This window comes from Periophthalmus magnuspinnatus, chromosome 2, assembly GCF_009829125.3.
Source record: "Periophthalmus magnuspinnatus isolate fPerMag1 chromosome 2, fPerMag1.2.pri, whole genome shotgun sequence".
Lineage (NCBI taxonomy): Eukaryota > Metazoa > Chordata > Actinopteri > Gobiiformes > Gobiidae > Periophthalmus > Periophthalmus magnuspinnatus.
The window spans coordinates 13369850-13385554 of NC_047127.1; the positions used below are offsets into that span (position 1 = coordinate 13369850).

The 15705-nt window shown below is 39.4% G+C and overlaps 1 protein-coding gene across 1 annotated transcript in view; it reads right to left on the reverse strand.

The window, feature by feature from the left end:
* Positions 1 to 15705, reverse strand: part of mgat5 (alpha-1,6-mannosylglycoprotein 6-beta-N-acetylglucosaminyltransferase) — a 90947-nt gene that overhangs the window by 14923 nt on the left and 60319 nt on the right. The window contains exons 11-12 of the mRNA XM_033977695.2: positions 9919 to 10052; positions 532 to 681 (exon numbers count right to left, since the gene is read on the reverse strand). Coding sequence (XP_033833586.1) covers positions 532 to 681; positions 9919 to 10052 — 284 coding nt within the window. The remainder of the gene's footprint in view (positions 1 to 531; positions 682 to 9918; positions 10053 to 15705) is intronic.

Consider the following 15705-nt stretch of genomic DNA (forward strand, 5'->3'; position numbering starts at 1 on the left):
CACTATGGGCTTTTTCTGCACACGTCTAAATGAGACATGAAAACACAAAACGCTTATTATTTTTAAGAACTGTTTGTGCAGCTCTGTGGATTTTTATTGGGTCAAATTAGGGCTCCGATTTTGGAAAAATTTGATTTTCCTGCGATTAGATAAGTGATATATGTTTAAAAAGTCGGGTTCTGTTCAGAGACACATTGTAAAGACCTTCAGGACCATTATCGTTAGAGAGAAGACCGATGTATGGACTGATAAACTAATACAAGTCTCACATATATGTCAGAACATGTCTGTAGCGCCCAAACTAAAGGTGCAACTACATTTTAATTTAAAAAGTCACAATATTTTGTTCTTTGTAGACGACACTCTATAATCTAAATAATTACAGACTTGATTAACTGTGCCAACTCACACTGCCATTTCAATCTGACTGATATATTATGCAGCCCTAGGTCAAAAGTCTTCAAAATAGCGCCTGTAATAGGTAAAAGTAATAAATCAGAAGCACGCAGGTGTTTTTGGTGCTTGTCTCACCTTAGTCTCTCGCAGTAGAAACTGCAGGTCTCTGCCGCTCAGGATGCCGTGGTTCTTGACGTAGCTCGGCAGGTGGATGGTACTGGTCCCGTGCACTGTGGCGTGGACGTCCATGTAGCTGTGGATGATGTCCAGATACTTCTTCTTGTCCTGCAAAAACAAGAGAAAAGGATAAGTTAATACAATATTCAAATACATTTGGGAAACACACTACAGACTACACACTGTTTCCAATAAGGCATTTCTGCACTTGAGCGCCCTCTGCTGTCAGCAACTGGAATAAACAAACTAAACAATTGAAGTCATTTTTCTCTGTGAATAATATACTAAAAGAGCCATGAGTTTGTTGTGAGCCCAGTTAGACCGCCAAATGTGGCCAGTGATGGTTTATGGGCTTAAAACTAAGTCTGGAGTTTTATCTATGACGCAACTAAACAGGCAAAATGCGAACTGAGCGTTTTTGAGGCTCAGAGAAGACGACTTTCAATTTATGGATTGTAATTACGCAGCAATGACAGTTAATGTTGTAGCTGTATGAGACTTTGGTATAGTTATATTCATTTCAAAACACATGTTTAAACACACCTTTCTTTCACATTTTTACATCAAAAGCCTTTTTCAATGCAAAAAAAAAAAAAAAAAAAAAAATTGTCTACCCACACACACTCATTTGTCAGATGGCCTGGTGAACTTTTGCCTCTGTGTACCTGTCTGACCATCTGCCAACCATCACAGCCAGGTTAAAAATAGGCACAACACACACACACGTTTACTTTAGGTATTGATTTGGGCCATCATGTCCTTTATTTAAGACACAATTCCACCTCATTCACACTGGACAAGTAGAGCTAAAACAGAGAACGTCAAATAGGACAGACTGAATTATTGAATAGATACCAGTTATTTCTAAATGACTTAATGTCCTTTAATGTAGTTCTATTACTTTTATCATGACTGACTATACCTGTGTCCTGTACTTTACACTTGTACCACACAGGGGGGTAGAATGATGCCACCAGACCAAGTTCCTCAAATCTGTGGAATGGAAAGTCTGCCTGAAGTAAAAATGTATCCCAGCCGAAGAAATTATATCTCCGTGGAGACGAGCAGGTGACATAATGCGGCTTTAACACTGCAGTGATTCTTAGGAGAGTGAGTGTGCCTATCCCGTCTCAGTAAAGACACCTGTGACTGAAAAACTGCAAGATGCCAAACCGTTGAGCATTTCAGGCAAGGAAATGATATCTCCACGGAGACAAGCGGGTGGCACAGTGCGGCTTTAACACTACGGTTATTGTTAGGCGAGTGTGAATGTGTCTATCTCCTCTCGCCTATTCCTCCCGGCTCTTACATTTCAGGTAGCGCTCGTCGTGGTCTCCGGGGGCTGCCTATCAGATGCCTGGGGCCGGGCAGCTGTAACTAAAGAAGCCCCAGTGTGGATGTCCGTGTGCAGAGAGCCACAGGACAGGGGCCTAATTAGACGCTGAAATCTCTACCTCCTAATCTCCTCACTGCAGGGATTTACACTGGACAGCGTGAAGGGTTTAGGACCAAGACAGGTGACCAAATATGAGGATTAGCGTCGTCGAAAAGTATCAAAAACCGGATACTAAAACTGGACACTCATTTGAGCAAGTATCGATTCTAAAAAAGTCACATTCACGGGACAGAAATTAACCTTTCCTGAATATGTTTAGAATGACCTTGAAGAGAATAGCCTGGACTATATTTAATGGAAATCTCTAGTCTCTAGTAGTGGCAGTAATAGTAGTAATAACAGTAGTAGTAGTAATAATCATAATAGTAGTAGCATGAGCAGTCGTAGTAGCAGTAGTCATAATAATAATAGCAGTAGTAGTAGCATTAGTAGCAGTAGTAGTAGCATTAATAGTAGCAGTAGTCAGTAGTAGTAAGTAGTAGCAAGTAGTAGCACCAGTAGTAGTAGTACCAGTTGTAGTAGCATTGGTAGTAGTAGTAGTAGTAGTAGTAGTAGCAGTAGTGGCAGTGGTACCAGTAGTAGCAGTAGTAGTAGTGATTTTGAGTGCAGACCCTGAAGCAGCTGCCACACAAAGCTTCACGGTCACAGGACACGATGGACAGATGCTCCACTTCACAGAGTACATAGACAGTAGAGGAGAGGGAGGAAAGGGAGGAGAGGGAGTAGAGGGAGGAGAGAGGAGGAGAGGGAGGAGAGGGTTGGGAAGAAAAACATGACATCATTTACAAATGAATAAACTGGTAACAGGTGAATGGACTGCAGTGGATTAAAGACACGCTCTGCACTAAAAAACGAAATGATCCGTCTTTGATATTACACACTTGATTTTAACACCTTGTGATTGGTTGATTCATTTATTTATTTATTCAGCATTCAATGTCAGTCCAAATTATGTTTTTGAATTTACATTTAAAGCTGTGGTATGTAACCTTTTAGCCAAAACGCTTAGAAAAACATGTGTCCTTACTGGGATTGCACTCGCATCTCCACAAACCTGACTCTTATTTGGCCTGAAGACTGACCTCTCCTGCTGGTTTCCGTGGAAATGTTGTTCAATAAACGTACCGACTTCCATGGAGAACGTTCCGTACGGTTTTAACACTGTATTTCCACGCCACCTACAGAAACTTGGATGCAGTACGTTTAAATTAACACAATTTACTTGGACGCTGGGGTCTATTTGAAGCCTTTAGCGTTTCTGTTACGTCAGCTAGCATAACATGAGACACTGCGTGCTCTGTGACATCCTGCTAGCTCGACATCTTTGGACAAACCGATGCCTCTGTGTCCACAATGGGGAGTGTGTGTGGGGCCTATCGAGTAGCATTAGCTCCCATAGTGATAAAAGAGGTGCGGTGCCAAAAGGCCTGATTAAAGGGGGGGAGGTGGTGCGTTTTATGACCTTGTAAATCACAGGAAATTTGTAAACGCTGCCGAGGAGTGGGAGCAGACTGAAGCATGTGAGCGGGAGGGAGTGCAGAATATAGAAGAGGTCTGTAATTTAAACGGGAATTCGAAATCGCCCTGAGAAAAAGAGTCATGCGCTGGGCAGGGGCCGTGCTGCGAGGGCTGATGGGAGATTTGAGCGTTTCAGCGTTTTATTTTGACAGGTAGCAGAAATAGAAGGACCTAGGGGAATGTGCGGGGTTTACAGTAGATTTCGACAATATAACCTGGAGCTACCACTTAAAGGCCCATGTACCCAATTTCTCCCAAGTATCTGAGCAAAATGTGTCTTGCCCCAGTACGGATATATTCTACAAACAGCTGAGGTCAAAATACGTCCACTGCGTTCTGTAAATATAAACAGTTTTTTTGTCCAATAATCAGAAAGTGCACGCTTAGCATGCAAGTCCTGGTGTAGTATTGGTTTAGTCTTGGTTTAGCTCTTGTGTAGTCCTACTTTAGTCATGGTTGATCCAGTTTTAGTCTTGTTTTTGTCTTGGTGTAAAATCCTAGTATAATCCTTGTTTAGTCCTGGTTTAGTCCTTGGTTAGTTCTGGTTTAGACCTGGGTCAGCCTTGTGTGACAGTTAATGCCAAAGTCATCCATGTAGGAGTGGGATTATGTTTCCAGTTAAAAATGTTCCTACTTGACAGAATTGTGATATTTTTGAACCTTTATCAAAATTCAGAGAGGTGCTCCACTTTTCACTCCCACGACCCTCAGCTCAGACATCAAACACACCGTGATATGGGACATTACCCATCGCTCCAATATCATTCCAGCACAGCTTCAGCATGGCTCCAACACCGCTCCAACACCGCTCCAACACAGCCCCAACACAGCCCCAACACAGCCCCAACACAGCCCCAACACAGCCCCAACACAGCTCCAACACAGCCCCAACACAGCCCCAACACAGCCCCAACACAGCCCCAACACAGCCCCAACACAGCCCCAACACAGCCCCAACACAGCCCCAACACAGCCCCAACACAGCCCCAACACAGCTCCAACACAGCTCCAACACAGCCCCAACACAGCCCCAACACAGCCCCAACACAGCCCCAACACAGCTCCAACACCGCTCCAACACCGCTCCAACACCGCCACAACACCGCCACAATACCACCCCAACACCGCCCCAACACCGCCACAATACCACCCCAACACCGCTCCAACACAGCCCCAACACCGCTCCAACACAGCCCCAACACCGCTCCAATACAGCCCCAACACCGCCACAACACAGCCCCAACACCGCTCCAACACAGCCACAACACATAGAAGTAGTAGTTGTAGAAGAAGTGGTAGTAATTAAATCGATTTAAAAATACAACTCTAGAGCAAGGACTAAACCAGGATGAATCTAAAACTAAACCAGAACTAAAATATATAGTAGAATATAGTATAAGTAGCAGTAGTAGTAGTAGCAGTTATTGCCCTTACTAAACCAGGTTTAAAAAAATGATAAGAACTATGCCAGATCTAAACCAAGGCGAAGCTTGGGGCCGACTAAAATCAAGAGGTGGAGATGGTAGTAAAAGTAGTAGTGGAATCTAAGTATAGATAGTATAGAGGTATTTGTGTAGTAGCAGAAGCAGTGGTAGTACTTAGAAGCCTAAATGACCTTGTACTTGAATAGGTTAACTTGTTGTTAACTTGTTAATAACCAGAACTAAAGTCTAGATACACGAATGACCCAAACTAAAATAAAACGTTAGTGGCTTGTAGGTTGTGGCTTTCATTTTAGATTTTCTGGAACACACATTATCCGCAAATTGCACAGAACCAGGTCAGAGCAGAAACGAAACTGAGCGTGGTCGCAGAGGGCGTGTGGCGTCATAAACAAAAACGTCATAAACCAGCTGAATGGGGCAGGAAACTTCTGTTCACATCCTCCTCCAACTTCCAAGAAACAAAAAAATAACCTCAAGAGGGCTGTCGGATTATGGAGAGAAAGTTAGAATTATAATCACAGATATTTTAGTAACAATTCAAGTCCTGATTTCAAATGAATGTTAAAATTAGCCAGTAGAATAAAAATAAATAGACTTTTCAAGTATTAGTCAGATAGAGTTTAGTTTTCCCTAAATTTCACAATGTTTGAAATTAACTGGACCAATCCCAGCAATTGCAATTAGAATCAAATTAATTTCGTGGCCACACATAAAAATAAATCTTTATTTTAGCGTAGTCTTTTAGGAAACTTAACCACTTTAAGCTGATATACAGTTACATTTTTTTACATTTTAAAATCAACTACAGGACATCAGTTGCGTGTAGTCAATCAGGAAATGAACTTGCACTTCTATCTTGTCGGGCGACTGAATACTTGAAGTACTTCCCATCATAGAAAGCACATATTTTGCATACAAGTCTATACAACGGGACTTTAGTTACTCTTAAAGTTTCCGAATGACCTCAGGTCTTCACCACATCCTGTACTGAAATGTTTTTCACATCCTCTTAAAAATAAAAGGTTTTCTATAGCCCGTAACAATAGAAGAGTCATTTGAAAGTGCTATACGTCGCAAGTATTTTTAATCAGTCATCATAATGCAGTGTCTGAGCGCTGACTCATTCTCGCACCATTGTATTCATTCTATGCATTGTTAGATTGACAACCTCAGACTATACCTGGCAACACCTTTTCAGTCTGTGGAGGCCCAAAGACAAGGCTATACATTACTTATCCGTATAAGTAATGTATGTTATGTTAGGTTAGGTTATACGTCGCTTTTTAACGTCTGTCTAAAGAAATAATATACTATGATTACCCACAATGCCGCGCAGAGAGCACACACTTAGGCCTTTGAAATGGTATAAAACGAGAAATCGGCTGGGGTTTAGTTGCGTGGCAGCCAAGATGATATGATTTTCTTGTACTTTGCGATGTTCTGATGGGCGTGACTGACAGGCGGATTGACCAATCAGAGAAACGTGTGGTCTGTTAAGGTTGAAACAAACATGGCTGCTTATGAGTGCACAATCGATTAGCTAAACGCTGTTAAACTGAGATGAGACAAGTTGATTTGGACTAAACCAGATTTAAACCAGGAGTTGCGTGATACTGGAAAATTTGACAATGTGTGATATGGTTGTTAAGACAGTAACTCAGGTGGTAGTGTTTGTCCACTGATCCGAAGGTTGAGAGAAGTTATTGATTTTTTGTGTTAAATGGCACTGATTAAATTGATTGTTTATGTTCAGAAAATCCAAACTTAAACCGAAAGCCATTTTATTTTGTATCTGAAAAGACTAAATCAAACCTAAACGAGATCGAACAATATAAGGCAGAAAATCATGAGCAATTTGTCCCCATCCCCTTTTAATTAATTATTGAAAATACACTCGATATTTTAATTTTGCAAATCTCCAAAGCATCAACTGCGATACTATGCATCTCCTGGCTCTAGTATGGACGATGAGCAGCCAGTCTTTTCTACATTGTGTGAATTCGGAAGGGTACCACGGAGCTTAAAAACCAACAGAACTAAATCTATCACTTCCAATACCTGAATTGAAGATGAGGTTGGGGCTTAGATTGTTGATTCTGCACAAATCTGCTGTTTCCTAGTCCTTTTTTTCCCCTTCCTTTTGTTTGTTTTTGACCTGAATGAAGCATGCATTTCTCTGATTGGTTAATCCACCTGTCAATCACGCCCTCTAGAATCGGGGTGTCAAAACGATTGGTTTTGGCTGGACAAAATACCACTTTATACTCTAAAATATAAAATCTTACAGCGTTTTTGTATGGAACGAGGTGAACGGCTTTAAACCACTATCCAGGTTGTAAATAATATTGAGTGAAGTGTTCCTGTCTGAACTGTTACTGTGACTCTGGTTTATTGTGTTGAACTGAAGCCAAAACTGAACCGTAATAATGATAATATACGATCAGAGGTCAGATCCACTGACTCGTAGGTTGGCGGTGCGACTCCAGCTCCCGCAAACGACCCCCCCCCCCCTTCGCCCCCAGTGTGTGCGTACACTGGTGTATGAACGTGTGTGTGACTGTGTGAGTGGTTCCTTGATGTAAAGTGCCGTGAAGATGGAAAAGCGCTATATAAAAATGTGTCCGTTTACCATGTGACCAAGAACTACAAACATTTCAGTTATAATAAAACAAAATAAGGAAAATCATTCATAATTTTATATAATTTAAAGTATTCTTTTAAAAACATTTTGTCAGATGGCGAACCTCGGTGTGTTATTGCGATATATTGAGTATATTGCAATATCGCTACAAACCGCGATTAATTTTGGTCTAAATCAGAAGAACTAAAACAGGAAAAGATAACGACACGACACAAATAATAAAAGACGTTCATTTAAAAATATAATGTTGGGATATCGTTAGGGCTGCGCAGTGGATCAAATTTAAAATAGTGATTTCGGTGATTACGCTAAAATGCTAAAATGTTGCGATATTCTTGTAGTTTCACCTTACTTCACCCGCTGTAACCATGACGTGCTGAAAGGCTATATTTGACATTCAAAACCAGTGTCTCGCTTCCTTCTCACATAAACTCAGCCCGACTACACTGTGCATATCCATTTGAATGCAAGGGCCATTAACATTACCAGCACTGGCGATCAAGAATATATAAATGCAGAAAAGATAACCTTATACTGTGGAACATTCCAAACAAAGCAATAACACCAGAAAAGTTACATAGAACAGGTTTAAGTCTTAGGTTTGGGTTGTCAAAAGTATCGAAAATCAGATACTAATCAATACCTGGATGACTGAGGGGTTACACAGACATAAGTAAAACAAAGTAGTACCATTTAATGTTGACAATCACATTCTATTGTCTAAATAAAGAGTGTTTTTTATTATCGTCGTGGTATCAGAATCGGTATCGTGTATCGAGTCTATTCCTTAGTATCAAAATCAACAACACTAATTGATATAACTTTCAAAGAGAGACAAAATTGCACAGCCATGTTTCTATTTTAAATACTGACTTCATATATTTACATATCAAGCCTGTTAAGCAAAGAGGAAGAGGCACAAAAAAAAGAGAAACCACAGGATGTTAAAAGGAGGAGAGGAGGCTCGTTATCGCACGGCCTCAAAAAGTCCCTTAATTAAAAGCAGAAGGTAATGGAGAAAGAGAGAGGCTGATTAGCGGCTAATGCTACATGCTGTGAGCTGTCCCTTTGACTGCGGGCATTAGAAAGCTACGGCAAAGTAATACATGCTGGGACTGGGACTTCCAATGTGATTTTCGGAACTTGTGTTGTAGTTTTTTAAAAAATGTTCTATATTTTACCTGCTTTTGTTGTATGTTTTAACTAAAGGTGAATATTTTGTATCTTTGCGTGGCCAGTCGACAACATCTTTACAAGGAGAATGTCCGAAAATATCATGGAACGGTTCATTTAAGAGATGGAGATGTTAGTGCTTTGCCTGGAATGTTCCACAGTATAGCATTAAACTTATCTGCACAGAGACACGCAGGTGACAGGTCAAATCAGTAGAGACGTCAATGCATGTTTTAGTTTTTTTTAATTAAATGCCTGTAACTGAATAAATGTAGAACAGATAGGTTTAATGCCATCTAGCGGAACATTCCAGGTAACACCAAACCATCTCAGAAAAGTTACATAGTGCACCTTTAAATTCCATTCACAAAGAGACTGTTCTATTATATTTTCTGGCATATTCTTGTAAAGATAAGGAGGGCTTTGGTTGACTGGCCGTGCGAAACTACCCCATTTTCAAAGCACTCCGCGGCATAAAACCCTTTGAGGAACACTAAAAAATCTAAAAAGTTTCAGCGAGAAAGTTAATCGGACTCTGGTTTAGCAGCTCAAATTCAGCTTATCGCCCTCTCTCTCACTTTTAATATATTCAAATGTATGCCCACACTGCGGCAGAAGGGCCCAGGGATTACAGGATCCTACACAAAAACAACTTGGAGACTTTGGACAGATTTGCACATTGTTTGCGAGCCCTGGATACTTGGATTATTTCACAAGACTTCGCGGACTTAAAGCTGACACAATTTCTGGATTTCTCTCAGCACGATGTAAAATGTAGGAGAGGTAGTCAAACGTGGTTAAAGGTATCGCATCTAGCAATATACATCTCATAGTACTTTATCACATTTTAAAGGTACACTGAGGAACGTTTGTGGTAGAAGTAGAAGTGCTGCATTGTCTCCATGGAGATGTTCTTATTTTTACTTGTTTTCAGTTTCATAGGAAAGAGGTAATCTATGGAAGTTACTCTGTTAGTGGTCATAAAACATAACATTATCCCTGCAAAGGATTATGGTCAATGTAGTTCATTTGTTTTTTTTTCCCATTTCACTGAAACAAAATAATGTAATGTAAAAATCAACATATTCCGTGATTATTTGTATGGTTTCTTTACTTCTACCTCATTCTGTACAAGCACAAGAGCTAAATATGACCCTGCGCGGCCTCCGTACCTTCCAGAAGTTGTCGACTTTTCCGTAGACGAGGGACTGGTTCTGTCTCTTAATGTCGTCGATGTGCTTGATGTCGCTGGCGTTCAGATGCTGCTCCACCACGAAGCCCAGGAAGCTGTTGTCTGGAGTGTGAGCTACAGAGAGGGACAAAACAGAGATTAGAACCAAAATAAACAAGATAAAACCCCGATAGTTTAACCCAGAGCTGGAAACAGGTCAGAATTCTATGGTAGAATTCGCCGTTTAACATCAGATTACAGATGTGTTGACCTGGTTTAAGGTTAATATCTCTGTAATTACTGGACCTATCCATGTGAAACTAAAACTGGCACAAACCTTCTTCTCTGCTATCATAAATAAACAAAAGTGAAATTATTATTCCACTATTCCAATCCCAAACACAGTACTTTCTGTCACACCACAAAATAATCTCAACAATCTTCACCAATGCTTTAATTCACAAGGTATGTTTTCTAAAAGATGTCCTTCCTCACACAGCCTCGCAAGAATAATGTGTGGCTTGATTTGTTAAAGCGTTTAATAGATCATTTTGGAGCTGCATCAGTCTCACGGCACAGTTCTGCGCTCCTTTTTTGTCCAGTGATGGTTGCTATGGAAACGTGAAGATGAACGGGTCAAGAACAGACACTGCAGTAAAAAACAAAAAAAACAACAACTTTTAACTCGCTGCCATCTGCTTTTCACAGCAAATGGTTTGACAAGTACTAGATGTGTGGTTTTAAAATAGGGGACAAAAATTAATTATAGAAACAAAACCAAAAAAAACCCAAACCGCTATTTCAATTCACAAAGGCTGCGATGTCCTCTGCAAAGAACACAATACGCAGACTTAACAGGGTCTTGTTCTGTATAAAACCTGCCACATCTGTAGTTTAGACCTCCACCAACATGTTCTAAAATGCATGAGATTCTTGGAATGTTCCACAGTATGGCATTACATTGATTATACGTGTTATTAGTGTTAAAAGAAAGAAAAACTGGAAAAAAACACAAAAAAACCCACACGCTCTCTTGCTGTGAGTGGGCTCGCTTCTCCACAAACCTGACCGGTAACTAGCCTGGTTGCGTCGCCCGCTTGTCTCCGTGGAGATGGATCACCGATGACACAAGCGGGTGGCAGAAAAGTTACACTGTTCATCTTTAATTGCAAAATCATTATGAGCCAATAAAAGGCATGAAAAGTGACAGATTTTTTTGTTTTTTATCTCACAAACCTATGACTAATAATCACACGTATAAAAGTACTTTGATATTAACACAAAAATTAACTGTGTTTTAACTGCCAAAGCACAAACGCACAGTGAGAGCGAGCGGAGACGCGCTGCTGAGACCTGTGCGGTTAAAGTCTTTACCCGATGGGGATTCTGTGGTCAGCGCCCATTAAACTAAACCACTATGTCTGATACAAGTAATTATGTTCATTTGTCTGGCTGAAGGGTCAAACAGAGGGGGAGGGCATCTGCTTGTAAGCCAAACAATGAGACTCTATTCAGAACAAATTTGGAACAGATACGACACTGCCTGAGGTTAAGAATAAACACTGCACACAAAACGTAGAAATACAATAGGCCCGCAGGTGTAGGAGCTATACGGTTAAACAATAGCGGGAAAATATCAAATTGCAATTTTCTGACAAGTATTGTGAGTAGATTTATGGTTATGCATTATGTTTTGGATCGTGCTTCAAGTTTATATTTTACAAAGGAGAATTGGCATTTTAAAGTAGATTGAGATATGGTAAAATGAACTGAAGAAGCGGTGAATGAACAGGGAATCGTCTTCACTCCTACGACGTTTTGTCCAGTTGACAGATTTAACTTTGGCTTTTATGGATCAGACCTGAACGACTGAGGGGTTACACAGACTGAAATATGAACTGATTAACTAATACGAGAATCTGTACATTTCAGAACGTGTTTGCAGAGTCCTTTAGCACAGGGTTCGCAGTGTTGGACTAGATGATTTGTTGTTTGCTTAATTACTGCAGTCAGATTTGCCCATGTTCCTCTATACTGTATTGAACTATTTTGTAATCTGACTAGCAATAATATCATCTATGACAGTTTTTCATTTAGTATACTGTGTTATGTAATGATTTTGAGACAGCAACAGTCAGCAGTTGGAGTAGAACTAAAGATAGACGATTTTTGCACTTCTTAGCGTATCGGTTATCGACCTTCAATCTCCATTTGGTTTGTGTGCACCAACTGTCTAAACATGTGTATAAAGCTTCATTTGAACGCTTTAGTCCAATGAGAATACTGCACAAAACGTGACGACAGCCCTCTGATCCAGTTTGTATTAAAACATGCATTCAAATTATAAACTTTGGGGGAGATTATCTAAATCGACTCCACGAATTGGCATAAAAATATCGGCGGATCTCATCGGTTGATCTCTAGGTAGAACGACTCAAAAGTGGTTCATGCAAAAATGTAATGTACCAAATCATTTCATCATCATGGTTAAAAGGTATATGGTTTATGCCATACTGTGGAATATTATAGCCAAATGAACAACATTTCCATGGAGACAAGCAGGAGGACACTCTCCTCCAGACCATGTAAAACTGTAAGACTCAAGTTTGTCAAACACGCTAAAAATAAAGATTGTGTTTATAGTGCTGACAAACCTATCAAAATGAAAAAAAAAAACAAAAAAACTCCAATTTAGTCCAATTTTCAGCTAAAAAGTTACATACTGTGGCGTTAACAGTAAGCTGAAATGTGCTTTAAATTTGATATAATGCAATATATTTAAAATACATCTATAATGAAGCCTTTGGTGATATAGTTCCTTAAAAGTAGGCCAAAACTAAATATTGGATCTGACAACTGAATTTCCTTATGTGCCGTCAGTACTATGCAATGTCAAAGTCCTATTATTTTAACACGCCATGAAGCGACATAAATACACTCATTCATAACAACACATGGAAATACTAGAGGCCCCATGTGTAAGCCTTTACCATTAAGAGTATTATATAAGACGGATGACATCGTGCGATGGAGATTCTCACATGGCTTTTGTTTATTTTTACTCCAGGAGGTTGGACGGTGGATTCTCCCATTTTTAAATGTGCTCCTCATCTCCTAATTCAAACCACATGCGTTTTGTTTTTCACTACAGAGCAATGGTAAAAGCATTAAGATGGAAGAAAAATATGCCTTGGAGATAGAGATAGTCGCTGAAGGAGTATATGTACAGGCTTAACACAACTGTTTACTGAAGTAACACCGGAAGCCGTAGTATCTTATTAAGCACTAATTAAGTTAAAGGAGACATGTTATTTTAACATGTCGTTATAACGTCGTTCCCTCATCAAAAACATGCCTGAAAGCTTTTTTTTTTAATGTCATCCATGCATGAGAAATCTTGCAATCTGTCCCAGGCCCTATTTAAAAAAAGGCGGTTAGCGTCAAAGACAAAATTGAAAGTAATCAAAAATGTTATATGTTGTTTTTGGTGAATAGTATTTTTGGAACAACAAAAAGCAACATGGTGATCTAAATATGTCACCTCATACAAGTGTAATACTGCCTCTTTAAGTTCACTTTGGAGATGTGATTCCCTGCTGAAAATGGCAATGCTGCCAATTTGTTTTTTCGCGATGCTTAACTCCCTACTGTTGCCAGCAGGGTGCGCCAGACACCTTATTCAAGCTTTGTGTGTGAAGATTAACGTTATATTAAGAGTACATTGCAAACTTTTTTGATTGATGACTAACGGCTTGTCTCCATGGACATGCAATTGTTTGCCTGAAATGTTTCATAGTGTGGCATTAAATGGATCTATATAGCATTTATAATAAATGGTATATAAAAGTATATCACACTATGGAACATTCAAGGCAAAGCAATAACATCGTCCTAGATACACACAGGTGCCACAGGTGGTGTCCCAAATGTTTTGAATAGCTCTTATTCCTATAGAGCAGCACAAAAAGATTTTATGGATAAAGATGAGACGATTACAGGAAAAGATTGAATAAAAGACTGTATGTCTTGAAAGTTTGTAACAATAAAAAAGTATGCTACTGTAACTTAAGCAACTTTTGTTTTATTATGTAAGACGCAAGCCTGGGAAAAAACAGAGCTAAAGACAAAACCAGGTCTAAAACTGGGTCAATGTCAGGATCCATGAACAGATGTTTTATAAATGTGACTTTCATTTACTCACACAATCAAACTGTCCAAATCAGATGTGGGTAGTACTCAGTTACACTTTTTAATACAATTACTTCAGTTTTAGTTTTGTTAATCAATAGAAATAGTTCTCAAATAGGACTAAAAGTTTTGCTTACTCTTCCAAAGTCTATGAGGGACAGACGATTAACGATTAATATTATAAAAATACGACTACCATTAGTTGATTATTGGTTGATTACTCGCTGCAGCCCTCGTTGACAATAATAAATCACCTTGTTTCCTACACGGCTATTTCAGATAGAATCTTGTTTTTCCCGTTTTTGTGTCCCTGCCTTTGAATGTGCCAGGTTTTGTGCAAACACCAGTCCAACAGTGTGAGCTACAGTATGTTAGCACTTAGCACATATTTGCTTTGTCCTTAGCTGTCACTCTCTCTCCTTCACCAAACTGTCCACTCCTAATGTCTCTCGTCAATCACACCTGTATTTACAATGGCCCAACAAACAGTTGAGCAAGACAAAGTCTACACTGGTGTCTATTGGCTTTCTAAGGTCATTGGAATTTATATTTGGGTCAGAAGTTAAAATACATTATATAAGAAGCCTTGCTGTAGTGGCACATTGAAATGTTAGTGTGCCAAGGAGCTCGTCAATGACACATTTTGCCAAACCGAAATTTTGTCAGTAAAAAGGAACTTATCAAAGGAGATAACATATATTAAAGTGAGCAAGTATACTGATCATGTTGATTAATAATATTTATATGGACTTAAGAGGTTAAACATTGCTTAGGTCCTCTCATAAAAACATGAAAAACATTTGCAGTGGTCCAAAGTTATTCCTCATTTCATGCTTTCAGACCATCCTAATTATCCATATCAGATTTTACTTAATAACATCCCCTTGAATATAAGAAATAAAATAGGGTGACATCTCATATTAAACTAAATATTTGTGATTTTGTCATTTGTTGCTTGTTTAAATGACGCAAATGAAATGTATTGTAAGGAAGAAAAAAAAAAGATCTTTCAACGTAGCATTTACTATAGTGACCCAATGTAATTATCCAGGTTTGGGACCGACACAAAGGCTGCCTCTATCCCTACAACAACTCAGGTAGTGCCATTATCACCAAATCAAATCACTATTATTGAACCATTTGTACCAAGTAAAACAAGCCTAACCATCTTTATTCTCAGATCCATATCCGGGACAACAGGGCACCCAAATATGATTAGTATTAGAGTATTAGATTACAGCCCTATAGAAAAAGCACTACAGAGGAGCATGTCCAGAGCCTATGGCACACACAGCTGGCAGAAGATGGACGAACTGTATTGATTTTAAACACTAATAAAGATGTAAAAATACTTAAGTGAATGGGAGAGACAGGGATGTTATCAGGCAATAGTCCGGGTCAGTTACAAGGTCGGTAATGGCCATCCCTGCCCATTAATCATCATTACTGGAGACTACAGGACAAAGCCAAGTGAATTATAAGAGCAGCACAAGCATTTCCTTGTTTTGTTTATAAGTTTCAAGTGCTCTGTGTAATGGGACAAGTAATGACAGGGAATCATTAACTGGCATGATTAAAATACATTTAAGTGCATTAAAAT